Genomic DNA, 27,907 nt, shown 5'->3' on the forward strand with positions numbered 1-27,907 from the left:
CAAAGAAGGTCAATCAGATTTTGCTGCTCCTCCATCGGCCCCTCCCCACTTCTGATCTCCTGTCAACTTACCTCCCCCATCAACCCCCCTCCAAGTACTACAGCCCATCCGTTCACTCTGTCCAGTTACTCCACATCAGATACTGCCTCCTCACACATTATGGCAGCATGGTTTGATGCATGTGACGAGGGTGTATCAGGTGGACAGTAGAGTAATTGCGTAGGCTGTTGCAAAGACATCTAACATTTCATTTTCTATTCATTCATTCATTCTCTATAACACTTATCCTTTACAGTAGGTCATAGGAGAGGTGGGGTACACCCTGGACTGGTTGCAGGGCTGACAAAAAGTGACAGACAACCACTCACACTCAATTTAAAGTCACCAGTTAACCGGCCCTGTATGTCTTTGGACTGTGGGGGGACACCGGAGTGGCTGGAGAACATGCAAACTCCAGCCAGCAGCTTCAAACCTTCTTGCTGAGAGGCAACAGTGCTAACAACGACACCATAGTTGTATTTGGAGTTTTTCTGCCAAAGATTGATTTTAATATTACAACTTAAGGTTCATGCTTTACTAGGTCACCTTTTATAAATGAGCAGGTTGCTGTTCTAGAGGAAGAGATTGCTCAGGTACGCCCCCTGGTGTTTGTTGGTACACATAACAACAACAACTACATCCTTGAATCAAAATGCAAATGATCTCCAAGTACTTGACCCACCAACAGAGTGTGAAACTCGTGCTGTATCACACTTAACTCTCAGCTGACTGTTTTTGCCTCTGCAACTCAAATCTCCCATGCAGGACAATAAAAACTTGTTTTAAGAACAACAGAAAGATCAGTACAGCACATTGGACCATGAAGTTAAAATTCAAGATCATGAAAACTTGCTATTTGCAATTTATGTACTTTAAAAACAACATATCTTTGAAGTGGAAAAGATTTTTATTACCCCCTTGAGAGTGACCAGACCCCACACAAATATTTAGCACTCCAGCAAACACGGTGATTCTAAACAGCCTCAGGAGAGGTGGCAACTTCAGGGAAAAATGCAAGATTTCCTGTGACTGTTCATGTAAATGTTCTTCCAGGCGTAAGTTTTTAGTAACAGAGGTTGAAAGTAGAAATGCTGCAAATCATATCTTCAAACAGAAACACAACTGTTGAGCTACATTATTTACAAAACATATGAACGAACCCGCTCATTCTTTTAAAGGAAACAAACAATATATCTGTACAATATTATTCTGTTCATAACATACGCACAAGGCTGAACTTTCAGAGTTTGCAGTTCTGGAGAGAAAACAATCATCTGCAACACACAAACATTGTATGAAGGAGATCTGTCTTTCTGAAAATCTCAAACAGGGGACATAAGAATGTTAAAAAAAAAAAAAAAATTATGGAAACTGGATGAATGCAGAGAAATGAGCAGATGTTAAACTTGGGGGGAACTGAGTGAGCATCATTTCTTACCTTTTTACTCATCTTCACGTGTTCACTTGCCCCTCAAGTCTCTGAACATCTTGGAGTACATGTCTTTCTGTTTGTCCAAGCTGTCTTTACAGCATCTGAAACATGAACAGCATTTACACACAAGGATACCTTCAGAGGGGGTCTGTGGCCTCGGCTAGCTCTGCTACTTTACACTAAAACACCGGTGTCTGCAGTGTGTCATCACAAGTTTGTCTTACGTTGCCACTTTCCTCAGTAGGTTGTTAATGTCACTGTCAAAGGGCTTCTTTGCTTGAGCAGATATGAGGCAACCCTGCGCGCTCTCGTACTCATGCAGCTCCAGATACGCCTGACAGAGATGACATCAGTCTGAATAATGGACGGATTGTTATCTAGAGTGTAAGCAATTAGCGACATAGGGGCCCCAGAGGAGAAGGAAAAGCTGCTCATGAACTCATAGTGGCTTTTATGGCTCATCGCAGTGTCTAAAGTTAAAAGGAAATAGTTAGATGTACTTTCAAATTACCTGGTGTTCATTGAATTCAAACTAAATGTATTGATGTGATAAATGACTAACTCCTACAGTTCAAAAAGGATTGAACATCAATTGCATCTGGTTCCGTCTGCGTCTCTATTTTTAACCTCCTTTTTAAAAGAAATTTACTATCATTGACCTTAAATGTCTCCAAGGACTTTTATCTGATGGTTTGGAGAATGAATGACCTAACAAAAGGCCCGTCTGACCTGTCCGCAGCGGAAAAGAGCCTTTGTGTTGGCGGAGTCTATCTCCAAGGCTTTGTTGCCGTATTTCAGGGCTTTGTGCGGGCTGTCCAGACGGAGCTCAGTGAGAGACAGGTTCAGATAGAGAGGAAGCAGTGCTGTCTTGATCCTCTCCCTCTCTGCATCGCTCTGCGTTTCCCTGTTCCCCAGCAGCATCGCTGCCTGTGCGCCAAACAGACTCCATTACAAAGTGCATTTTCACCTTTACCAGTGTACCACACAGAAACACTGCTTTACCTGTTTATAACGATCTTTGGCGTTGTCATAACGGCTCTGGTTGAAGCATCGATTGCCAAAGCTGCGCAGTGTGTTGACAACTTCAAGTAGCGTGGACAGAGAAACTGTGTTCTGCTCCTCCTGAAGACAGTGAAGGTAAAAAGCAACGTGAAGTAGCCAGCAATACAAACAGAAAATTCTGAAAGGGCTTTTCACCCTTCTGCCTTATTTTGTCTATAAAAACAAACTCTTTTACGTTAAGAGCAATAGGTTACAGGCTTTAAATATAATCATATATAATTGGCTGTGAATTCTGGAGGCAAATATAACAACATTCCTTGACGGTGACAACAGCAGGACACCTACCGGACTGAGTGCGGTAAAGTCGTCCACTTGTCTGGAGTCCAGGTAGTCGAGGATCTGAACCTCATACAGAACCACGGCAGCAGCAGGAATGAACGGAGGACAGCCCATGTCCCCGTACGCATACCGGGGCTGGAAGAGGAAACGAGAGAACTCTCCTTTCTTCATGGTCAACAGACCCAGCTCCAGTCCGATCAGAGTCACATCTGTTGGGATGAAAATTTCACTTCATTTCAATTTTGCAATCACACAGAAAAGGCCAACAAAAAGGCCACAATTTTAAAACGTTAACAGGCAAATCAGTGTTGAACCCGCACAAGGAGTCACTGACCTCTCCCTAACTTCATCATCCGGGGGTACTTGAGGTTTGTGGTGGTTTCAAAAGGCTGGTCAGAATACTCCAGGAAACCAGAGTAGTGGACTTGAGGATGAAAAAGAGTAAGGAGAAGTAATAGCAGAACAAATCTGGCAAATAATAGCTCTGTTTTTAGATCACGATTGCACACGTATATACTCAGTACTGAAGCGTTTTCGGGTACAGGAGGACCCTCTCCAGGCTGGACCACCTCTTTCAGGATCCCTCCATCTCCCAAGATATCGTTCATCTGCTGATGAAGCTGCTCAAACGGACTCTACAATGACAAGAAATAAGCATCAGCGCTGTTTTCACAGTTAATTCAGTCTGTGTGTAAAGTTACCTGTAAGTGTTGAACCAGCAGGATAGTTATTAGTCTAGTGTTATTCTTAGTCAGAAAAGTAGACACCGTAGATAAAACTATTCAGAAATTAGAAAATTTAGTTGCAGATTCGCAACCTTTTAAACAAAGACAAATCTACAGAAATTACAAAACCACAGATAAAGAAAAATGCTGTAAAATAACAAATCAAACAAACAAACAGTTTCACACAGAGGAAAATTGAGTTATTTACTCTTCTGTGATTTCTTGTTGGTGATTTGTTTTGTCGTTTGCGTCACACTGATGCTGCTGTGCAACATGGATTATTAAATTCACAATATAATTCTACTGTCCAATATTTATTTTGTAAACACTCACAATTGGTTCAGTTCACCAGTTTTGGCAGACCCCCATTTTACCATTTGTTTGGTTTTTATCGTTTGTCAAGTCACATTGTGTTGATGATCTGTTCTCCTGATGACTTTAACATTCAAGTTTGAAGACAAAAAGTTGTGATGATAATGTTGTTGCACTGAATTCAGATCATGTCTAAGCCTCAGTCCTTTTAATAGTGAATAAGGCTAATTTCTTTAGCTTTAGAAAAGACTAAGACTAGGCCTATTCAAACTTTTGACTAATGACAAACATGTAAACATAACATTTCTACAGTCACAACTGAAGCTAACTAACACAAACACGATCATATAACATGAAGTCTGTGGACACAAACATCTGCTAATGACATTAACTATGCTAATAACTATGCTAGCACTTAGCCTGTTAGCTTCGTTAGCCATGCTAGCTAAGCTAAACCAATTAAACATGTTCATTTACTCACCGGAGTACTCAGCCGCTCCTCGGCGTTTATCAGCCTCCGGTGACCGAATATCAGCCCGTTTCCTGACATTTAGCCGGTGGTGAAGACAGGTTCAACTCTGCGCTATTCAACAGGAGGCTTAAATGTGAGTAAAAGTGGCTTCTGACTTTGTTTTGGCGCTCAGGTTCGAGTCAGGTGTCATAATGAGGCTCCACTGTGAGCAGCCCAGCAGTACAGGAACAAACCTCAACAGAAAGTCTCTACATCATTGATAACATATCAAAAAACCTAAGAAATTAAGCTGGATTACTGCATTGACAGATACTGAAAGCAGTAATGCTGCAATTAAATGATGAGTGAAGCTTGTCCTGTTGTCAGTACTACTGTGTTTGACATGAAACATGGATTGTTGGACGCACAGTTCAGGTGCCAGTTTATGTTTCCTTATATGAAAATATATTAATATCGTGATGTTGCTTTAAAATATTATTCTAGTGTTAGGAAGTAAAAAGTGGTACCTGTGTATGGTTAAGAAACACCTTTGAAAAATACTTGGATCTCTTTTCATAAGTTAAAGAGGAGACTTTGAGTTAAAAACATAGTGGCTCCTCTCAGAGGTCCAGACAGTACAGAAGGTGTCCAGTTTACTGACTTCACTACTACAATTAAAATGATCCTTTTAAGTACGATTCTTCAAAGCAATACAGTAGCTACATGTATTTTCTGGATGTCACACACCAACTTGGTCCCAAAGTCTTTTTCCATCTGTGATTTTAGGAGCTATCTATTATGTGTTCTTTGGTGTTGTTTCTCCAGAAAATAATGATAATAGTAATAATACATTTTATTTATAGGCGCCTTTCAAGGCACTCAAGGACACCGTACAACACACAAAATGAAGACAATGTGTCCGGACATTCATTTTGCAGAGAGTATTTAATGTAAATACATTTTAAACTAATATATACAACCAGCAGTAAAATCAGTATGTATTTGTGATGGCTCATCTCTTCATGAAGCCCCAAAGCACATTTTTTTTCATTCTTTCTTCTTAAAAATAAAATTTGATTTCTTCTTGCTGTCTGAACAGGTAATCAATTTCTTCATCAGTACTACACTATATGTATAAATATAATACTAACATTACAGGAGAAATATTGCTGACTGATCTCAGCGTTGCAACAATAAATTGATTTTAAATCGGTCATATCTAGCAGCTGTAAATCCAGTCTTTTCCAGAATGCTACCGGTGTCATCTCCTCTATTACCTTTTACATTATAGTATGAAGTGTGTAAAGAAACGGTACAAAACAATATTCAAACTGTACAGAATACGTTTTAAAAAAACACTATTTTTAAATAGACAAAATTGGCCATTTGTACATGGAGGGATCTGACTATTCTCTCATCAACAAAGTTACAGTATTAACGTTATCATGAACTTAGCAGTACAACCTTTGAAAGTGAACCCACTGGGATGTATCTGGATCTGAGATAAACCTAAGATTTCCTTGTTGTGTTTTCACTAGAAGTTCTGTAGCTCAGCTGGATAGACAAAGTTGCTCCTGAAGAGTTTATAGGCCAGGAGCTGTCCTCCAAATATCATCATCACCAGGCCTGAACCTGCAGAGAAAGGTTTTTAATAAATTAGATGAAGAGGTTCAACCAGAGGTAGATCTGGAGGCCAGCGGCCGTCCTTAAGAAGCCTGAATCTGAAGGAAATGAGTTGTAGTGAGTCTGGGAACGGGCAAAGGTTGGTTTTATCTTTGCCAGAAAGACATGGAGAGATATAGAGAGAGGAGTTTTCACGTTCCGTAAATGGGATTGGAGACAGATAAGGAAACACACAGAGAGGTAGAGAGCAAGTAGACATCTTACCCAGAGCTATCCACCAGTGCTCAGCTGAAGGGAAGTCTGACATCACTGCAGAAACATGGAGACTGTGTGTGAAATGTTAAAAACTTCCTGTACAAACTAGGCACACAAAGAATTCTTCATTATAGTGTTTGCTTTCTTTTATTTTTGGTCAAACGGCTGTCATGAATTTATGCTGATCCTTATGCTGATTATGCTGATCCCCTAATTCTATAAAAATAGACACATACATGGATTGTGCCCGTGTGTGTGTGTGCCTCTACATCTTTTAACCGCAGCCACGATATCCAGTTACATAACCAGGCCTCCAATCCTATCAGCTGTTCCACTCTTTTGATCCACTTTGTGTGTGTGTGTGTGTTTACCTGCTACGGTCATTGCGACATGCAGTAGTGTGACAGTTATGGCGTAATCCCAGACCCACTCCTCTACAATCCAGGCGAACACCAGCCCTCCCAAAACATAGGTCACTTCTGTGGAGATCACACCAACTGGAGGGAGAAAATGCCTCATGATATTCTGCCTCGTCTCTTTATTTTCTAATAAGCTTTACAACCACACGTCCAATTGTCATACAACGCCACGTTTAATCGTACGCTACAGCAGAAAGCAAAAGAGATCAGTCACAATAAAAGTCAGACTAAGTCTTAAGTCAGCGTGGCTAAACCCCTTCACACTACAGGATAACATATCCTCAGCTTCTGCAACAGCTCCGACAGACCACGGGCCTTTTTCACAGCAGACATTTTGTAAAAAAGGCCCAGGATGATGCATTAATGACAGCTCAGCTTTATTCAAGACGGTGTGACAGTGGCGTTACTAGTGTGAAAATACTGCATTCAAAATCTTACATAAGTAAAAGTACATGGTCATTAGAAAAACACTTAATTGATCAAACGTAGAAGTAGTCATGATGCAGCAGACTGGTTGTCAGTGGTAATATATAATAATCCATATTAAACAATTGGATTACTATTACTGAAGGATTAATGTGTAAGCAGCTTTTTCATGTTGTTGCTGGTGGATGTGAAGCTACAGTAATATTAAATTAACTTAATCTATAACAGTGCTTCATATTAACAATAATAATAATAAAAAGATGATGATGTGTTTTGTGTGTAAATCCTAAATCTTCAAAATAACTTATTAAAACAATGTCGAATTGATATAGTGAAGCATAAAGTAGAACAATTGGAATTGTTGATTGATTGATTTTATTTTCAAGTCATGCACAAAAAAAGGGCCCAACCCTGAAGTGTTTACAAGACACCAGAATTACAGCTGCAGTGGTAAAACATTTCATTACAACATTACAGGTTACCTGCTCTCCAACTCAAGCTTTTCATGATCATCAAAAGAAATCAGCATAAATGGAGGAAATTTTACTAAATAGTACATCCCTCACGCCCTCATTGACGGGACGGCAAAACAAAAAAATCAACCTCATTCTCAACACCTGTAGTGGAGTAGAAGGTTCATATCTTTAAAACGTAGCATGAAACCTAAGTAGTTAAGTTAAAGAGTAGTACTTTAACATTGTACTTAAGCAGAGTACTCGAGTAAATGTGCTTAGTTAGACTCCACCAGTGCGACTCACCGAGGTATTTGGGGTTCTGCCATGACGGTTGTGTTGTGTAGTCAAATGGAGCCAACAAGCTGTTGATCTCATGAACCCTACAGACACACCACAGGGGGACAAAGAAGTGCTCAAACTATAACCAGTGCTTATTTATTCTGATGGAAATTAACTTTGTCTCTTATTGCAGCAGGTCTCAGTATTGGCGTGCGTACCTGAGTATTCCGATGCAGAGACTGACGGCGACGTAGTAGAGAGAGTAGAAGCACACCATGCACATCAACAGATTCTGCAGGACGACCTGAGGAGACACAACAGTAACGTTATATACGCTGAGTAATAGTGGGTTTTAATTTTGCATAAAACCTGCTGTGGGAGGAACAGTCAGTCTTATCTGTAATTTCAGTCGCTGATACAGAATATTACTTGATCTATATCCAGCTACTCTGTCTTCCTGCCAGCGTGTTTGCACAGTTGTTTCATTTTCACTTCATTTGACTCCCGAAAAAAAGCTGAAATTACAACCCCGTGCCAGGTTAAACACCCAAATCAATGACATATAAGCTGTTAATCAATGAGGGGATGAAATTTGATGCCTTCTGGCTTTAGAAACATCGTCCATCGACCATCTGCGGAAGTTTGCTTCAAATAAACAAGAGACCCATGAATACCAAGAGGAACATAATCCTTCATGTCAGTGATTTTAATATGTCTGGAAAACCCTACATGTGGAGACATTTACTGGAAAGACGTCATCATTATTTGATGCATTGTGCGTGTCCCAAAGCTGACAGAAAAAATACATCCTCCTCTCCCTCGTGCTCTCCTTTCCTTCGTGACCCAGAAAACCGGCGCTCATGACAGGAGATAGCAGCAAAGAGTCGCTGCCTGCTTGCTTAAGTCTCCTTTCATAGATGATTAACTGCAGCCTTTACAGGAAATGGGCTACACCTTCTGAGAGATAAAGACCTTTCTCCTTCGCGGCTGACATTTCTGCTTGTCAAACACAGGTGTAACTAATCACATTAATAATGGGCTACTTTCCAGTCGGGTGCACCGGTGCCGGGGCCCTGCATGCTGCCTCGCTGGCACACATTAATGGAATGGAGCCCCCGCTTATCTTATGAGTTACACCTGTATATTTCCTGCTGTTACTATTCAAACGTCTGCTGCGATACAGAGCGCAGATAAGATGAATAACAACTTTCACTCCACTGTCTGTTCAAAGGAATTGTCCTAAATCTGTTGTACTGGAGTAATCTTGGTACGTGTCTCGTGTGCTACACAGTGGCTTCAAAGGCTGCAACAAACATTTCTTCTTTTTTTTTTAAATGATGAATAGGACAATTATTTTTATTTAATCTTTATTTCTATTTTATCTATAGTCTTTGGTATTTTTATTTTTATTCAGTCTATTAAATGTCAGTATATTGTAAAGTATGTCTATCACAATATCTCACAAGTTCCAAGGTAATGCTTTCATCTGGCTAAACCTCAGAGATATTCCATTCATAGCACTGCAAACCAGAGAAAAGCAGCATATCTTCATATTTGAGGAGTTGGATGTGGAGACAGTTTGGTATTTTCAGCTACGCTGGTGACATGGTGCCATGGGTGGGTATGTCTCTCTGTCAGTTGCCACCATGTTGGTCCACACTGAAATATCGCAACAACTATTGAATGAATTGCCTAAGTAGGCTATGGCCTCACAGAGCCGCTAGCATGATCAACAAGTGGTCAGCTAATCTGTGTTGTGGCAGTAGAGACTACAGCCTTTCACTTAGAGGATAAGTCATCGGCAGACATTTATGGTGCAAAGGTGCATCAACTGTTTTACTTTCATGCTCCTGTACTTCTTTACTTCCTCTACCTCCCTATTTAGGAAAATTCCTGCTAATAGCTTGAGGCTGCAAATATAAATGATGAATTTTTAAAACTAATCAAATCATGACCCACTTTTCTTTTTCCTTGTGGCTCACCTAAACCACAAGGAATCTATTCTCACCCTGCTCAGACAGCCATGAGGATGTGGGTGTGTCTGAAAGCAGGAAAGTAGCTGAGCTCATGCTAATACCCTGGTCAGAGCTAAACACCTTGGCTACCTCTTGGTTTATTTGTCATCTCCAGACTTAACCGTACTTTAAAAATCCTGCACTGAAAAAACAGCTTTGCGGCTTTGAATTCATGCCTCTTTCCTGGTGAGTTTTTCAAAAGCAGGTCTGAAAAGGCTAAACAGAAGTCTAATTGTGACACCAGGACATAGATCTGATAAGCTACTCAGTAAAATGTTGATTATAACTGTAATGATGATGACATAATTCATATGACAGTTAATAAATTGGAATAAATCGTCTGTTGCCTCTACTCAAATAAATTAATGCTCAGATAAAGCAATGACAAGTAATCAGTTAATACGGTCACACAGTCTATCAACAATAAAGCTGGAAAAAAAACAGACAGTACACTTGTTTAAGAATGCTAATCAGCTATAATTAGCTCTGTTAGGTGTTGATAAAGACCTCGCTGTGCACAGAGACTCTGCTACCTTGCAGGCAGTACTCAGCTCTCTATCCTAACACACTTTCCAACATCTCACAGCGTCCTTACCCAGGTGTCACTGGGTGTAGTCTTGAGGGAGACGGGTCCATGGCGTTTTATGAGCGTGAATCCACAACATCGACAGCAGTAGTCCAACAACATGAATGGTTGCTGGTCTAAATGAGAGAATGTAGGCTACATGTGAGCATTTGTGTGTGTGTGTGTGTGTGTGTGAGAGCATGTCGGAGTCGGGGAAGTGGGAGGGGGGTGGTGGAAGGTGGAGGGGGGGTGGCTGGATTAGGAGAAATGGGATTACTACTAAGAAGTCTGAGTAAATCCTAAAAGGGATAAAGGTGAATGTACTCTAGTACAGACGTGCACACATACAAACAACCCAAAAGACGTAAGCTAGTTTAGAGACTTAATACTTTAGGAAGCACTACTCACAGATTTTTTTATTTGACTTAGTTTCAGGTTCTTCTTTGGTTTTACCCCTTTTTTTTGTTGTTGCCTGAGCATTACTTCTTCCTTTTTCTTCCCGTCTTCTTACATCCTCTTTTCCTTCTTCCAGCTCTCCCATTGTCTCCATCTTGTTATCCACCTTCCCATTCTGCTCTTCTCCTCCTCCCTCCATCCCTCCTTCATTGCTTCCCTTCCTTCAAAGACACAAAACATGAATGTATAAAGCAGAAGAAAAATACTTAGGTATAAAAAACATGCTGGTTATCTTTTGTCTTATTTAATAGTAATATTCCAGGTAATATATTACCTTTGGACTGCTTAGACTAAAATAAAAAATTTGAGTGTCACTTTTGGCTCAATTTTGATCTGCAACATTTTTAACAAAAAATTAACTGCTTATTCAGATAAAAAGTTTTAATAAAATGTCTCACAGTGACATCGACTGACAGATCTAAATATAACAGCTAACCATAACCTTTACATGTATTTTGAAGGTCTGATTGGGTGAGTCGTGTTGCCTCTTTCCCCCAGTTTGATCTATGATTCATCCTGGAAGTCCAGCTCTTTGAGAAATTTGCAGCAAAACATCAAGAGAAACGCATTTAAACAATCTTGTCTGGCAGTTCTGAATATGAACACTAGGTGGTGGTATAGACTCATAGGCACAGAGGGAACTTTAATCCACCAATGAAGAACCAGAACAAGAACAAGAGATAAGAGCCACATGCACAACACTGACAGCAGCAGATAAGATGCTTCCTGATGCACGACTCGCATGTATAGAGATGATAGAGGTGCCATAAATCATTTTGCTCCATGTTTTATTCATCTTTGAGATTTTGAAGGAAAACAGATCACAGAGGCAGAGTCTGTCCATCCATGGCCTGAGAGGACAGATAAGAGAGAAAAGAGGCAGAGGTGAATGACGATAGATCAGCATCCTCGGCTCACTCCAGAAATAGCAACTCTATATACTCTATATTCAACTCTTCAGCGTCACAGCTTGCGTATGTGTGTGTGTGTGTGTCGTAAAGCACATGCACGTGTGCTTTTATGTGAGTGTGGGGTTGACTTGGCTGCCACGGTAACCTGCATCATTGTAACCATAGTGATGGAGAGCATGGGAGAGGGAGGGGGTGCGTATAGAGCAAGGTAGGCGTCATAACTATTCATCCCACTGTGTGTGTGTGTGTGTGTGTGTGTGTGTGTGTGTGTGTGTGTAGCGGTTAACTTTATTACTGAGAATCTCACTAATCATGCAGATCTCTCGCTTTACATCTGTAGACGGTGCATGTGTACATTTTTATTTTGATGTTCAAGCCTTTTCATAATGCTGCAATGTTTTTCACTTTTTTGCATCACCGTGTGCTTCCCTCATCTGTGTAACAGCAATAATGAAAGGCGATTAAAGGAATAGTTTGACATTCGCTTTCTTCGATGAAAGGGGAAACAGGTAGCCTAGCGAAGCTAAGCTAACTGTATTCCTCGGCCGCCCACCTCTGAGCCTGGTTCTGTTTGAGGTTTCTGCCCGTTAAAGGGGAGTTTCTCCTCGCCATGTTCGCCTAATGCCTAATGCCTAATGCCTGATGCCTGATGCCTGATGCCTGCTCATGTGGGGATTCCTTAAAGTCCTTAATTTTGAATTATGGAATCGTTGGGTCTCTCTCCTAATTAAAGAGTTTGCTCTAGACCTGCTCTTAATGGGAAAGCGTCTTGAGATGACACTTGTTATGAATTGGCGCTGTATAAATAAAGATTGATTGATTGGTTGATTGAAGACAGCTAACAAGTGTATCCCCCAAAATGCTGAACTAGTCCTTTAGCAGTAGAAATTTGCCATTGACAACAGGTATCGTATGTGTGTGAATGTGAAAGTATCAGTCGACTACTACGACTAAAAATGTCCGAAGTCATAAAGCTTCATTATCAGGAGAGTGAACTAAACCTGACAATTTCACAAGCACGTGATCACCAAGGTAAACCTAAATCCTTGTTTCAGCCCAACAAAGCTGAGCCTGAACGGGAGCTGTGAAACGTCAGATGGATTTCAAGTCAGTTTTGAATTAAATGCCATGATAAATAACAAAGAAGCACTGCAGCGAAGATTAAACAAACCATGATCCTGACGGGTTTTTGTCAAGTTGCAAAATATTTAGATACGAGCTTGAAGCATGTTCCAGTTGCACACTTAATAAAACATGAGCATGAAAAATGGGACTGCTAGAGACAACTTAACACAGCGCTTCTGTGTCTGGAGGGAGTGTTTACACCACACGAGTGTGTTGTGTTCAGAGGAATCACCACTGCTGTTTTTCTAAATCAATTCAACACACATCTGTATGTGTGTTATGGGGGATAAATGGTTCATGCCTCCCAAATGTGAAGATTTGTTGCTTTCCTCTACTGTAAATGGGTCCCTGTGGTATGCATTTTTAACTATTTCCTGACATTTTATAGAACAAACTGATAATGAAAATAATGGCTGGTTTCCGCCCTAAAAATCCTGCCCAATCACTGAGCCTGAAATAACCCTTGCATGTGTCCCGTTGGCTTTCACCAGTCCCCCTACCTGTCAATCATACTTCAAACCACTGAAATATTCTCATTTCAATAAAAGAGCCAATTCCTCTCCTTCACCCCGTCTTACTCTTCTCTCCTCACCCCATTCCTCCAGATTTCCTCCTCTCTAACGCTTTTCTCTCCAAAACTCCTGTCCTCTGATTACCGTCTCCCCTTTAATTATTTAGCTGCAGACTCCTGTCCACAGCTGTTTACAATAAGTATAACCCAAAAAGTCAACACATTTTGTAAATCCCATAATCCCAAGAGGCTTGTAAACAAGTAATGCAACGGTCAACAATGCACGGCTTTGTTTCTCCTCTCCTTTTACTCCCACACTCTCTCCACATCTCGCTGTCTTCCTCCTGATGTGTTTCCCTCTGCCCCTCTGCAGCGTGTTTTCATTTCGATCTCTTATGGAATGTAAATACAGCGACTGACTGACTGACTACTGCACCAGGGATGTGCCTTCAACATTGATCTCAACCTCTTTAGAGCAGGCATGGGGTAGGCAAGGGCAAAAAAATAAAAAAAAGAAAAAGTGGTGATTCTTGAGGGGTATTTTTAGTGTGTGTGCGTGTGGAGCAGAGAGGGTGTTATAATGAGAGTTAAGGGTGGGGGTGAGGTCGGGTATGTCATGGTCAGGTTTGAGGTCGAGGACGGCGGCCCAGGATCAGCAGAGTGCCCTAATGACTGTACAAGTGTGTGTTCTGGGTGCACATGCTCAGCTGTACCACTCTGCCCTCGGGGTGTTTCATTCCTTGCCAACTTAATCTCAGCCACCTGAACAAATAATGGTCTTTCTGTCTCTCTCTCTCACTCACACACACTTAAAGCTTATTGTTCAAAATATCTGCCCAGTTGTCTGTCTTGCATTCCCCTCACCTCACTCCAGCTGGTGTATTTTCATTGAATTAACTCCAGCATGTAAATACAGGAAATGACACACATGCCAACATCTGCAACGTTTTTGCTGCCCCTCTTTTTTCTCTGCTTGGAGACACACACACAAAAAAGCTGAAAAGTTGAACACAAACAAAGCCCTCTGAGCATGTTAATGACTCCTAACATTTGGTGCATATCTTCCACGAACACCCTCGTGCAAATATTAGAGCTGTCAGTCACTCAAACACGCTGCATTTGTTGCTCCAGGATTGTTTTTATTTCCTGAGCTTTGTGCGCTAAAGCTGTGTTCTGCCATCCTGCTGATTGTTGCTCCCACTGAGGGACATTCAACATGACAAGCTGATCCGTTTTCCTCCTTGAGCTGAGCATCGCCAAGGCTTCTCACACTGTCTTTCCCCACAACCAGTCGTCCCCCTTATCGTGTGCGCCCTGCACATCCAAGAAAACCATGGCACAGTGCCTTATTTCCCTCCTTAAACACGCACACACTCCAGAGAACACACAGCGCTCACACAAACCATTCACCCCCATCTCTCTCTCTCTCTCACTCACACACTCTCTCTCTCTCTCTCTCTCTCTCTCTCTCTCTCTCTCTCTCTCTCTCTCTCTCTCTCACACACACACACACACACACACATCAGTGGAAGCCTCTCGCATTCCCACAAGCGGAAGAAGCGCTTTGGAGGAATTGGATGGAGCTGCCTCGTCTCTCTCCGGCTCAGAGGAATAAAAACGCGCTTTACTCGCCAGTTTAAACTGCTCGCTGTTTTGTTCTTAAAACGCAACAACTCGCTGCTGATGTTTTCTCTAAAGAGTTGGATCTTTTTGTCTTCTTTTGTGGTCTGAAATCAAGTTTTTGGACGCGAATATCGGGATTCCGGGAGTTTTACGCGTTATAGTCGAAACAGTCAGGAGGAACATCACCGCCAGCTTTTGCTGTCTTTTCACCACTGACACAAGGAATATTTTTTTTTCCCGCTGGGGAGTTACAACCTGAGCGTTTACGACTTTAAATAGGCGGGATGTGCTGAAGGGTTTTCCTTCAGGCGTAATAAGGAGCGCGTTTCACCGCCCTCATTGTCCGGAGCGCACACACTCTCCATTTGGCGTAAAACGTGTTCCGCGCTGAATAAAGTCACACAAATAGACAAATCTGACAGCTCGCATGCTAACTGTTACAAGGACACTGTATAATCTCCATTAAGGACCTCGGTTGTGAGTAAAAGACTGCGCTGCTGTTTCCAGACCCTGCATGGGGGCTGAGCCGTCTCCTGTCACCTTCATTTTCTCTGGCATTTCACTGGAAGTAGCCTTCAAAGTGGAAGATGGCTTTTTACTTCCCCCCAGGTTGCAGCCTAATCCCCTTCCATGCCTAATGGCACATTGACAGCAAAACTCGGCTTTTTGCAAAGGTAAGGACTGAGCTGTGTCTGACCTCTCCAACTCTGAAAAACACTCGCTCTGAAACAATCCAAGCTGACAGCTCTACAGTCTATCTTTTTATTTCCATCCATATTTAATGACGTTCTGTTTAATATTTCACGAACAGAGAAGTTTAATATGATGGCAACATCTATTTGCCATCTTTCTACTCTAATTGCTGGTGTTTTATTGGACCAGATAAGCTTTGATATTATTGAGGGTGGTCCAACATTTTGTATGGTGTGTGTGTGTCTATGTGTTGATGTATTGGGGAGGGAACACTATGATCTATTTATTGTGCCAAGTTTATCCAAGCTTCAGATTATCACCTCTCTGTGCCTGCCTACTATCTCTTGATTTTAATTAACCTCTTAGTAGCTTAACAAGGCATGACGTCAATATGCATCTAAAGGCAGGATCAAAGGTCATCATTAGAGGATCAAAGGTCATCATTAGAGGACCAAAGGTCATCTTCAATCATAACCACACGTGTGTTAAGACATATAAAATACTCTGGTTAGAATAATATTTTTTTTTTGCACTGAAGTGAATGTACTGACTTGAAATTTCTCAAATTTACATCCACCCCACTGTCCAGAAACACATGAGATGTCTCTTGTCTTGTCTCTTGGGGGTTTATTTGGTTGGATGCTTTCAAAATCTCAATAGTTTCTTTAAAGTTACACACAGAAATGCGATAAGTGTGAAAACATCCCTCTAGTGTCAGACTCAGTGAAGTGACAGTAAGCAGCATGTTATAAGTGGAGAGGGGCTTCAACATCAGATGCTGTGTCTCTCACACTTTATTGTCTTGTGTGAGTTAAATGATGCCAGTGAATTAGAAGTAACTCTCACCTTGAGAGCTATTTGAAGGATTAAGGTAGCTCACTGAAAAGCCAAACGGCTCATAGTGAGATATCTCCCGCTGCCAAACGTTTTATGCAGAAATAATGTGAGTTTAATTTAAGAATCATTAAGAAGTCAGGCAACATATGAGCTAATCCTTTGTCACAGTTATCCACCAACTGGATAATCCTGTTTAAACACGCCTAGGTCAGCAGTTCCTTCACTTTGTTGCTCTCATTGAGGCGCAAACCCCCCTCCTAATAATGATAGTTCATCCTAGAGGACCCCATGTGTGGGAAATTCAATTTATGGCATAGAATGCTTTAAAGGCCAAATTAAACAAGACCTGTTAGCTCGTGGAAAACAAAAGATAAGTGGACTTTAATTGTTTCTTACGCTGTGGAGAAGGGGCCGCTAGAATCCAAGCACGGACCCCAGGAAAGTCCCAGGCCACTGTTGCAGGGCAGTTGGGGACAGCTCGTGCCTCATGATGAGTGTGGGTGACTGCAAACCAGGACTGTGAGGAAGACAGAGTGAGTCATTTCGTTGGAATAAACAGGGGGCTCACTCCAGTACACACACACACACACACACACACACACACACACACACACACACACACACACACACACACACACACACACACACACACACACACACACACACACACACACACACACACACACACACACACACGCCTGGCATGAGCATCTGATGATTCAATTCAAAACGTAATTCAATTGAGTAGAGCTGAATTGATCACAAGAGGCAAAGACACTGATGCAGTGTGAAGGATGTGAGACAAAAAAAATAAACACTATGTATCATCAAAATAATGAGGGAAAAAACCGCAAACGTGATGGTGAAGAGGGTGCTGGATTTGACACTCGAGTGCTTGCATCAGAAAATGTGCTGCTGAAAGGTCAGTGGGAAAACACAGTGATATATTCTCCAGACAGATGACTGAAGAAAAGCAACACTGAGTGAAGCAACACACAAACACACGCTCGCTGTGTTTATTATCCTTTGCTCATCCTTATCCCTCCTTTTCCTCTTTCCTGCCCAGTGTTGTCAGGGATCTTTTCATCCCCCCAGTCTTAAATGATTTCCGTAGGAGTTTGTGATCAAATGAAATGGACATGATACGCTTTTTAAATCCGCAAAAACCAAATGTTACTCTTCTTCTTTAAAGAACTGCAATAAGGATAGAGACTTGAGTCTTGACGCTGTCTCAGGCTCATGTAGAGGTCTGATTTCATTACCCAGGAGCCAGACAGACCCAAACTTACAGGCATCGTATTTAATTCTTGATTCTGTGGCTCCACTCTAAACAGTTTCACGGTAGAAAACAAGACGCTGAACACTGTGAACCAACACAAATGTGATAACTGAAAGTTTTAAAAAAGCCATTTTCTCATGTTACATCACAAAAGCCCCTGCACAGCCCACGTCCAACTGCACAGATGTTTTTGCCTGATTAGATCTCTTCTAGGGACTGATTTATAAAGTAGAAATTCCAGAAAAACCAAGTAAACATGGATGTCTCTTGTCAGCCAAAATCTGTTATTTAAGAAAATTACACAAGAAAATGTACTGATGTTTCCTATATGGTCGATGCACAGTCATTTTAACCTTCCCATGTCCAACTCTGTGGTTATATTGACACCATAAGCATGCAAATTCCTCTGATTTCTACCATCCATCCCATATTGTGTGAACACAACATAATGAAGCAGAATGGCTGAAAATATCTGTGTGTGCAGATCAGGGGTTCAGCTCAAAAGACACAGCATGCAGGTTCAAAGTTTTCAGTTAGGGGAATTCACGAATGAAGGTCTGCATGTGCCGTGTTGTAGTGTAGTCTGTGGAGTCTACGGACTGACACTCGGCCTCCATTGCAGACCTCTGGGCTCAATCCAAGATGGTGGTTCCTCCTCAAATGTTTCCAATGTGCTCACAGGGGTGGGCAGCTGATCAGGGTTCACCAAAGGGTGACACAATCAGCTGGTATTGGCGGCATCTTTCGGACAGCAGATCGCTTTGTTCGGTCAGCTGTGAGGTGCTCCTCTGCAGCTGACTGTGAACTTTGACCTCTTTAGAAAAACAAACGGTGAAATCTTCCTCATGGATCAACAAAGTAAATAAGTGGAACATGTGGCTGCATGAAGGAAAAAACAGACCTGTTCCTGGTGCAGGTCACATCACGGGTTGTGATCCATGTCACAGCTTTGTGTGTCATCTCATCTGTGTTACACCTTTTTCCTGTCGCACTCTGCAGAAACATTTTTGAAGGATCGAGCTAATAGTGGTCTTATGACTACAATTCGTTACAATCGCTACGTTTCTAGTGAAGATTATGTGTTTATTTTTACAATTATAGAAGACTGAGTTTTGGTTGAGTACAGGTTGTACAGGTTGATGTTTTGGTTTTTTTTTTTGGAGGGCCCTCGCTAAGAGAATTTCCTGAAAACTGTCTCTAATTGTAGCTGCATTTCCTTCCAGCACAGATTAATGTAACAATGACATAACATTAAGTACATTATTAGTAGTTAATGGGCTGAAACATGGAAAACCAAAAGTATGAACCTTTAACGCAGACATAATAATCTGTCCTTTGTCAATTTGCCCACAATCCAAAACAAGAATACAATAACATTATACAATGATATACTAGCCTATACTACATTATACTATACTACACTGCACTTTACTATACTAGACTATATTATTAGTATATCATATTATATTATTTATTTGAACAAACATGAAACAGCCCTCTGAATAAATTAGGTGTGTTTTGAGATTTTGAAGAAAATAACTGTGAAATAATACACTAAATTAATTCTTGTCTAACGAAGTCTATGAACATGCTCTTTTGCACCCACCTGATCTCATTTTGTAATATTGTGCCTGACAGTTGTGTAGGTGTACTCTGAAATTAAGTACTTAAGTTTGAACCGAGCACAAAAACACTTGGCAGTCTATTTATTTCAGTATTTCAAGTCAAAAGCGTTGTCAAGAACCGGTTGCACAGGGATCAGGTCTTGTTCACTGCATACATGCCCTTGACTCATGCAGGTAATGAGTAGATAGTAAACTGGCTTTTAAAAGTCTGAACATTTGCCAAAAGTCAGATTTTACCACAGCAGTCAAGCTGGAGAGGCTGAGACAGTACGTACTCGAGTCCTTTCAAGGGAAGACTCCCATGTTTCCATATTTGTCTCCCAGCTCGATGATATTATGGCAGCTGACCTTAACAGCAGCAGCAGGGGGGTTTGTCTGTCCCTATGTTTAAATCCAGTTCAGGTGAAGAAAAAAAAAAAACGAAGCCAATGAAACAGTTTCTCAGAATTAACGTCGCTAGAACAATTTATGACACAGAAACAAAAACGCATGTAAATTACAGGAGACATAATAGATGCAAATTTTTCTCTCCCTGCCAGGTTCTATTTTTACGTTCCCGCTCATTCCTCTCTCATTACATCTGTCTTTGCTGCTTCCCTTCTCACTCTATTTGTGTCCATATTAGATGTCTTTCTCCATGATGTGCTGCCACACAGTTCACTCAAGTGAGTCATTTGAAACTTTTTTTTCAGCGTCCTTCTTGAGTTAAAAAGTCTCTGGAGTTTGTTGTATGCGGATCAAAACACCTCCTCTATTCTCCTCTAGTCTTCCCCCTCTGGCTGTCTTCTTCTGGACTGGATTTCTTGCAACTCTACTCTGCCTCCCACCTTTACTTCTCCTCGTTTGGACTTTCTATCCCACCTGTCCTGTTGTCTCTTCTCTTCCACAGTCCACACTGAGAGAACTGTGGAGCTTCGGCACAAACTGCATAATCAAGATGTAATTAACACCCCGAAATGCACTGCTAACACATAAATGTTGAGAGTGCAAGAAAATGCAGGGTTTTCTAGCAAGCACCTTTCATGCCAAACTCTCTGTTGCTCTCACCCTCTCTCTTCATCTCTGGTGTCTCCCTTTCGCCAGCGCTTCTCTCATTTCAGCCCACTTGCCAATTCCCTCATGTCTCTATCCATTCTCCCCCAATTCTGCCTCAGCATCTTTTACCGTCTCATTTTTACCTCCCCGTCTTAATCACACCTCTTAGAAATTGAGGGAGAGGTGGAGTGAAATCATTCCAACCCATGTGCTGTGCCACAAAGGGTTGGTTATTTCCTCAATACCTGCGCTTACGCACAAATATAAATCAAAACGACGCCTTGGAAATGTTCCTTTGTTGATGGGATATGGTGTTAATGATATACCTGTCATTCCCGTGCACACAGCTGGTAGTTGCTATAGAAACGTGTCACCTAGCAGCAGCATGTGTAGTTGCTATAGGGACAGTACGTCACGTGATGTCTCCTATAGATAGGTAACATGTCGCTGTCATGCTACAAAAGGCGCCTCCTCACTCTCAGACGCAACACGTGCAGAGGAGTACCACACAGGAGGCGTGACAGTGTAGAGGGGGGAATTTTCTGCTCTGGAGGACATAGTGTTTTTAAAATAGATCTCATGTAAGAGTGTCTTTAAATGTTTAAATGTCTCTGGTATCGGAGGAAAATCTGCTCCTTGAAGTGTGAGGTGTATTAAATAGTCAGGATCGTTTTCTCGCCTTGCTGCGAGTATGCAAAGATAAACAGCGGAAGCAATTCCATCATTATTAAGGTGATCACACAGAGGCTGATTCATTAAATACTAATTTAGAAAATGGCTTATTAAGGCAGTGAAATGGAAAATGGAGCAGTGGATTTCGCATTATTTATAAGTTCTATCTGACAAGAGGTGGAAAAAACTATTAATATTCATAGAGGGTGTGTATGATCACCAACTGAGCAAAGTCCTCTTTCTTAAAAGACTAAAACATAGCACACTGAATGACTTTAAGGATTAAAAAAAAAAAAAAAAGAGGTGTACATGGAGTATGGCCACCCAGCAAAGACATGTGGTCCCTGCACAGGTCCAACACATTCTCCACAGTAGAAAGCCTTGCTGTGTCTGGTTTCTCATCAGGCTGCTGGTGTGTCTGTTAAGGCAGCATTTCCTTCTCTCTGCCCCACTTGTTCCCTTCTTCCACCTTGTTAAAACTACGGATGCACTTGTTTTTCTGCCTCTGTCCTGAACTATCCTCTCCTTTACTGTCAGGCCTCTCTATCATCTTTCTGTCGGCTCATCACCCCCACTTTCTCTCCTTCAAAACTCTTTTCACCGTTGTTTTTCACTATTCAGGCTTTCAATTTCCATTCATGACTCAGTGTTGCACCCAGGTAGGTGCACTGAATTAGTGCTTTTATATCCCCCTCCCTCTTCATCTTGCCTCCCCTTGGCTGTCTTCCTCCCATTCCTGTATTCTTGTCATCATCTTTTCTCTTTTTTTTTATGTCTTTTTAGTCTTTCTTGTTCTCTTTTCTCTTTCCTTCCCCCTGTACGTCCATCCATCCATCCCTCTCTCATTTTTTCAGTAAAACGAGGAGATATCTCCCCCTGCTCTTGAAACATTGTGTGGGTTCCTGCTTGACGCACACCGAGGAGCGAGAGGAGAGAATCAAGTAGAGAGAGCGAAAGAGAGAGAGAGAGTCAGAGTGAGAGGGAGCACAGAAAAACCCGAGAAAAGAGGCTGGTTGTGTTTGTCCTTGTGTGATTCACCATCTGTGGTAAAGCACTTTCCTACAGCAGTATTACCAATAAGATGATTGACATGAAAAATACATTAAGATGTGAGAAGGAGAAAAGAGGGTAGGAGGAGAGAACGTCTGGTCTTGTGTGTGATTCACAGTTACTTTGAATACTAAAAGCTTTGTCTAATTCTGATTCTCGACACACACTTTATTGCTTTGAGATTTATCGAAGAAAAGCGGAGAGGAGGAAAGTAAGCAAATAAAAGCAAATTAAACTTAAAGACGGACTATAAATAGCTCTGAGAGGACAAAGGGTAGGATAAGGAGAAAGACAAACAGAGAGCGATAAGATGAGAAAGAAAGCTGGGGCGGGGGAAAGAGTAAGTAAGTAAGGGGAGGGAAAAATTATTCAGGGTCACAACCAGAATGCATTAGCCGACAGACTGAGGGTGAGAATAGAAGAGGGAGGGAGAGATTTACAGATAGAGTGTTCTTGAAGGAAGAAAGGGAGATAGAGTTGCGGAAGCAAGAAGGGAGAGAGAAATTAAAAAATAGACAGACCAAGGTCATGGGTGTGTTCTTGTTCCCATGCTAAATCTGTTTTATCCTCTTATATACACAGAAAACCAGTAACCAAATAAATACACTATTACTATATTGAGAAAACTGTACCACAGTAACTTTGGAAAAGACCCTAACTACAACGTTTGGAAAAAGTAGTAACATCAAAGCAGTGATATTGTGATATGGGAAGAATTACATCTTAGTTGCATTTAAAGTTAGAATAATGCATCACAATCACACTCTAACTGAAGCGAATGCAGCACGACTGTACGCTGGTGAGTCCACTGAATGGCGCCTGATCCTGAACTGCTGAGCTCCACTGTGATGACGTGTAGTTTCATATTTTCAACCCAACAAGTCGCCCAGCTAAAACAGTCAACAATGAATCTGTTGCATTGAAGTTAGTTAGCCAGAGATTCATCTGAAGAAGGATACTTCCATTCAAATTCTGCACCTCGGCAATTCAACACCAAAACTAGTGGGTTTATTAATACTCTTAGTGCCAAACAGTACAATGCTAATGTTCATGTGCGCCCAGATTAACAGGCATTTAAACCCAAATGAAGGTTTCCCTGAATAAGCCTGTGTTTGTTTTAAGCTCTCTTCCTTTAAACAACTATTAATAGACATCTGAGCAGCTGGCGAGCAGAGAGACTATGATTCATTTGAATATTATATCAGAATTGCAGCACTATATTTCCAGTTTTATAACCACAACAAGACGGAAATAACCTCCACAAGCAATAAATGAGGGATTTAAATTAAAATGAGTAGGAAAAAAAAAAAAAACGAAGCCGTGTGTGTTCTCTCTTCCTCTCTGTTTGATTTCTGTGTGTCTTACCATCTTGTTTCCTGGGTGTCTCTGTCGTACACACAGGAAGAAATGCAGTAAACAAACATCCTGCAAGAGTGCAAGTGTAAGCAGAGTTTCTCGATGTGGGAAAGACGCTGAAAATCTGACACACTTTCTTGTAAAAGACTGCAAAAAAACTGGCTCCTGCAGCTTTTAAAAAGTGACGGCTCTACGTGAGGTGGCACGCCTGCTTAAAATAAGACAAGTAGAGCTGTGATCCCTGGAACGGGTTCAATCTGCGATGGGAGCGATGTTGCTCTCTGAATATTAAGTGTCTTACACCTCCTATATTCAGAGCATCTGGGACACACCGGCAACGCAGAAATTCATATGTGCATCTGTGGACCTGCTCTTAAATATGGCTGTCGGTAATGTGTTTTCCTTCATGTGTATCTGTGCCTCCACCAAATGAATGCTTGCAGCTTTTAAATGGCATTGTTTTGATTTTGTGTGCCAGGGTTGCCAGGTCTGTGTGACAAAACCAGCGCATTACCAGAACTCAAAATATGCCTCTACCAAATCATACGAGCATGAAAAGGAGTTTTTTCCCCAAACAGTTCTTTCTCCCAGCTCCCAAATGTCATTGTGTAATTAGATACAATATATATTACCGGAAATAAAACATTGCTTTATGCAACACTGTGAACTTGCACACTAATTCACTGACACTGATTTGTATTTTCACTTTCTCGTTCCTTTTCCCTCGTCCTCTCTGCCTGGACAACATGAATTTACTGTTTTTACTTCATACTCATTTAGTTAATGTTACACCTTATTTAAACTGAAACACCTTATCATGCTCGGGTTCAGTAAGTGACGTCAGGATGAATGTAGCCAACGAAGCACTTCCATATTATACTGACATCACACACCAGTGCTGGAGCTTATGTCTACGATGCCTCTGCTGCAGACATGCAAGCTTTAGTTTACTTGCTAGAAAGATGGCAGTGGGTGAGGACGGAGAAGAATTGATCCCATGGGAGTCGCCATGGGCGTACATTGAGAACTACATGAGTTTTGCATGTGAAATATGTCTGCTCAACCAGCTGGCAAAAAAAATCAACCCACATTAACACTTCAGAAGCACCCATTTCTGCGGGAAAACTGTTGACCTGGCAACCCTGGTGTACAAAAGACCCAACAAACAGCTCTTCATCTGTGGTTATTCAGTGAGATGGCAGTACAAACACACACACACAGATGCTGGACATACAGTACATGTTAAACTCGTGACTAATTTGTTTCTGCATGTGTTTCCGAAGGTTAAGTATGACCGCAGCAGCAGGTGTGCTAACAGGCTTGGCTAAGCTAAAACGCCAAGACTCCGCCCGCTCTCATGCCAACCGACCCATCGGATCTACATCACCTGGCCTTGGAAACCCCGCCCCAGAGTCTGCCCCCAGGTGAATATGTTGGTCTTCAATTCACAGATTCAATGAAAAGGAGATGATACTAAGACCTGTAATTGTGAATGAGATTTTTCATTAACTACTTTGGGTGACAGGAAACTGGCAAAATGTGATCATTGTATGTCTGTAAATATATGTATCCAAAAACTATCCATTATTTTTTCTTTTCTTTCCATATTTTGCATTTAGAAAGCGGAAACGACGCACCGATGTTGTGGTAGTACGCGGTAGGCTCCGCCTCTACTCCGCCTCCGGGTTTTTCCTCCTCCTGGGACTGGTCATCTTGGCCATAGGGATTGGCATGGCAACACTGGGTTACTGGCCTCACAGTGAAACCATGCCCTCGGCCAAATCACAGACTGGAGGAGGATTTAAGACAGCAGCTGCTGGAGGAACTAAAACAATGACCACAGGTGAAGGAAATGGAGCCAAAATGGCCATCACAGAGGAGGAAGTGGTTAACTCCAGCACTGACCATAATGTGCAAGGTAAGTGGAGAAACAGAAGTTAACCAGAGTCATTTAATCCTGAAAGTTAATTTTGTTTAGCTGAAACTGTGACATCTGTTCCAGAAATACCTCATATTAAATGGCTCATATTCTGCATGTGTTCTGCGTGTAGGTACGTCCTCTAAGCAGACTGGCGGCGCTCTGACCCGATTCCTGGAACAGCATCGTCACTCTGAGAGGATGAAGATGTTTGGGCCTTTCACCATGGGCATTGGGATTTTCATCTTTATCTGTGCGAATGCCATCCTTCATGAAAACAGAGACCGAGAAACTAAGGTAGGGCTTGCACTCTATCAACTCCACTCTATCAACTCCAGTCCATTAAGAACCTTTCATTTTCGGTGGAATAAGCAAAATGCGAACTTGGTGTGAAAGGTTTGAGCATGACAATACATAGAGGAATATTTAGGATTTTCTTCGTTTTATTCCCCTTTGATTCCTGGGATGCAAAACCCCTCCACATAATATATAGTTAATCTTCCATCCTGATCCCCTTTTCTTATTTCTGCTCTTCTTCCGCTCTCTACAAAATGAGGGGCATGCACGCTGCAGTCATCCATATTCATCATCTCTACATAACATGCAAATCACATTTCTGCCGACCTCCTTCCAACCTTATCTCTCCTCTGATCACATTTCCTCTGGTCTTATGCCGTCTCATTCCTTGCTTGATTCGATTAATCCTCTCCTCCTCCCTTCCCCGTGTTCAGGTAATCCATGTGAGAAACATGTATTCCAAGGTCACAACATCCACAACACACACATACACAAATGTGAAACTTCAGAATAAGAAGTTATGATGGAATATTAAACAAACTACTACTGCTACTACTAATAATACATTTCTCTTCTGCACTAGATAATCCATATGAGAGACATGTACTCCACAGTCATTGACATCCATCGCCTCAGGCAGAGAGAGCAAAAACAACACCATCACCGCAACAGCACCTATGCAAGAGAAATCGGGGATCTTCGAGCCTTTGGAGCTGATAACGCAGCACGTATGGCCAGCAACTCCCTCCTGGCATTCTCCTCTCGGGCAGGAGGTGGAGGGTCTACGGAGGAGGAAGAGGTGCTGTTAGGGGACGAGGAGCTCCACAGACACAGGGAGCTGGCTAAGTTGGATTGTAACTTTGCGGGGCTGCTGGCGCCGCTCTACAAAGATCGACCCTTCTGCGGCCCGGGGCTCGGGCTGGCTCACTCGGATTCAGTCCGCCACCAGTGGTCGGTGGACGGAGATGGGGAGAAGGGAGGACACCACGCACGCTCCATTGTCTCCTCCTCTATCTCTGCATTTACTCTCCCCGTTATAAAACTCAACAACTGTGTTATTGACGAGCCGGAGATGGAGGCGATTACTGAGGAGGATAGAGGGGGAGAGAGAAGAGATGGAGAGAGGTCACAGCCTCTGAGCTCCATGGAGTCTCTGGTGGTTCCTGTAGCATCTGTTGCAAAGGCCTCCAAACCCCCGGGCTTACACCGCAGCAACTCCGCCTACTCCTCCTCCTACTGCTCCTCTGTCTCCTCTTCCTCCCTCTCCCCTGCTCCCTCGTCTACCTCAGGCTGCTGGCTCTCCCCGGGGGCGGCGAGGACTGACTTTGGCTCCAACTCCTCTCTGCACATGCTCAGCAGCCACTCCAAATCTCTGGACCTGGAGCGCGGGCCGAGCATGCTCAGCGTGCACACGGAGCAGCGGAAGCACCCTAGCTGGCCTCGCCTCGACCGTAGCAACAGCAGCCGCAGTAACAGTGGCAACCGGGGCAGCAGTAAAGGCTACATGCGGCTGGAGGACAGAGACGAGCAAGGGGAGCGGCTGCTAGATGTGTCACTGTCTGCCACTGCGAGGCGAGACTACAGTAAGCGGGAGAAGCTGCTAATGATATCAAGGTCGCATAACAATCTGAGCTTTGAGCATGATGAGTTTAGCAGCTGCACGCTGAAGAGGGGCAGCTCTGAGACTCGGTTCTGAGGACACTAAGCTAAAGGTTGAAGACAACTGTGTCCTCTCCGGTTGATTGCTCTCCAGACAGTATGAGTGTACAGAGGATTTGTGTCAGGGGGAAACTGATGAGTTTAACAGCTACAACCCAGAGACAGGAAACTCAAACTCAGTTTCAAAGACACTGTTTTGTGCATGAAGCTGGAGAGTAGTTAACAATGGACCATTGTGCACGGTATAAGGTTCAGGACTCATGTCAGCAAGACACTCAGTGCCTGCTCTGTCAGGTCCAGAGGTGCCGTTCTGTAGCTGACCCTGACCTGTGAGCTCTGTGGAGGGGGGCAAGTGAAAAGACAAGTTTCCTACAGGGATCAATAAAAATACATCACAAAAATAAATCACATTACATCATCTGTCTACTTTCTACAAGCATAGCTCTAATAAAGTTTGAACAGGATCTCAACCCTGAGTAAAGGCTTTAGGATCGATACTGTTTCATCAGAACATGTTTTAATA

General features: G+C 42.2%; 3 protein-coding genes across 3 annotated transcripts; 1 reads left to right on the forward strand and 2 right to left on the reverse strand.

Moving 5' to 3' along the window:
- Positions 1–1,499: 1,499 nt before the first annotated feature.
- Positions 1,500–4,399, reverse strand: fkbp6 (FKBP prolyl isomerase 6). Its single transcript, XM_070849872.1, has 8 exons — positions 4,331–4,399; positions 3,330–3,447; positions 3,147–3,236; positions 2,819–3,021; positions 2,474–2,593; positions 2,201–2,398; positions 1,696–1,805; positions 1,500–1,572 (listed from the first exon to the last, which is right to left on the reverse strand). The coding sequence occupies exons 1-8, from the start codon at positions 4,397–4,399 to the stop codon at positions 1,500–1,502; spliced, it is 981 nt and encodes a 326-aa protein (XP_070705973.1).
- A 1,435-nt stretch (positions 4,400–5,834) lies between these two features.
- Positions 5,835–10,460, reverse strand: tmem244 (transmembrane protein 244). The gene is made up of 6 exons (XM_070849950.1): positions 10,368–10,460; positions 7,976–8,061; positions 7,782–7,858; positions 6,550–6,675; positions 6,188–6,232; positions 5,835–5,932 (listed from the first exon to the last, which is right to left on the reverse strand). Exons 1-6 carry the CDS (start codon positions 10,458–10,460, stop codon positions 5,835–5,837), a joined length of 525 nt encoding a protein of 174 aa, XP_070706051.1.
- Positions 10,461–15,485: 5,025 nt separating this feature from the next.
- tmem200a (transmembrane protein 200A) lies at positions 15,486–27,789 on the forward strand. The gene is made up of 5 exons (XM_070849645.1): positions 15,486–15,637; positions 24,794–24,934; positions 25,130–25,428; positions 25,562–25,725; positions 26,309–27,789. Exons 1-5 carry the CDS (start codon positions 15,594–15,596, stop codon positions 27,419–27,421), a joined length of 1,761 nt encoding a protein of 586 aa, XP_070705746.1. The 5' UTR covers positions 15,486–15,593; the 3' UTR covers positions 27,422–27,789.
- Positions 27,790–27,907: the final 118 nt, after the last annotated feature.

Source organism: Pempheris klunzingeri, chromosome 18 (genome assembly GCF_042242105.1).
Source record: "Pempheris klunzingeri isolate RE-2024b chromosome 18, fPemKlu1.hap1, whole genome shotgun sequence".
Classification (NCBI taxonomy): Eukaryota; Metazoa; Chordata; class Actinopteri; order Acropomatiformes; family Pempheridae; genus Pempheris; species Pempheris klunzingeri.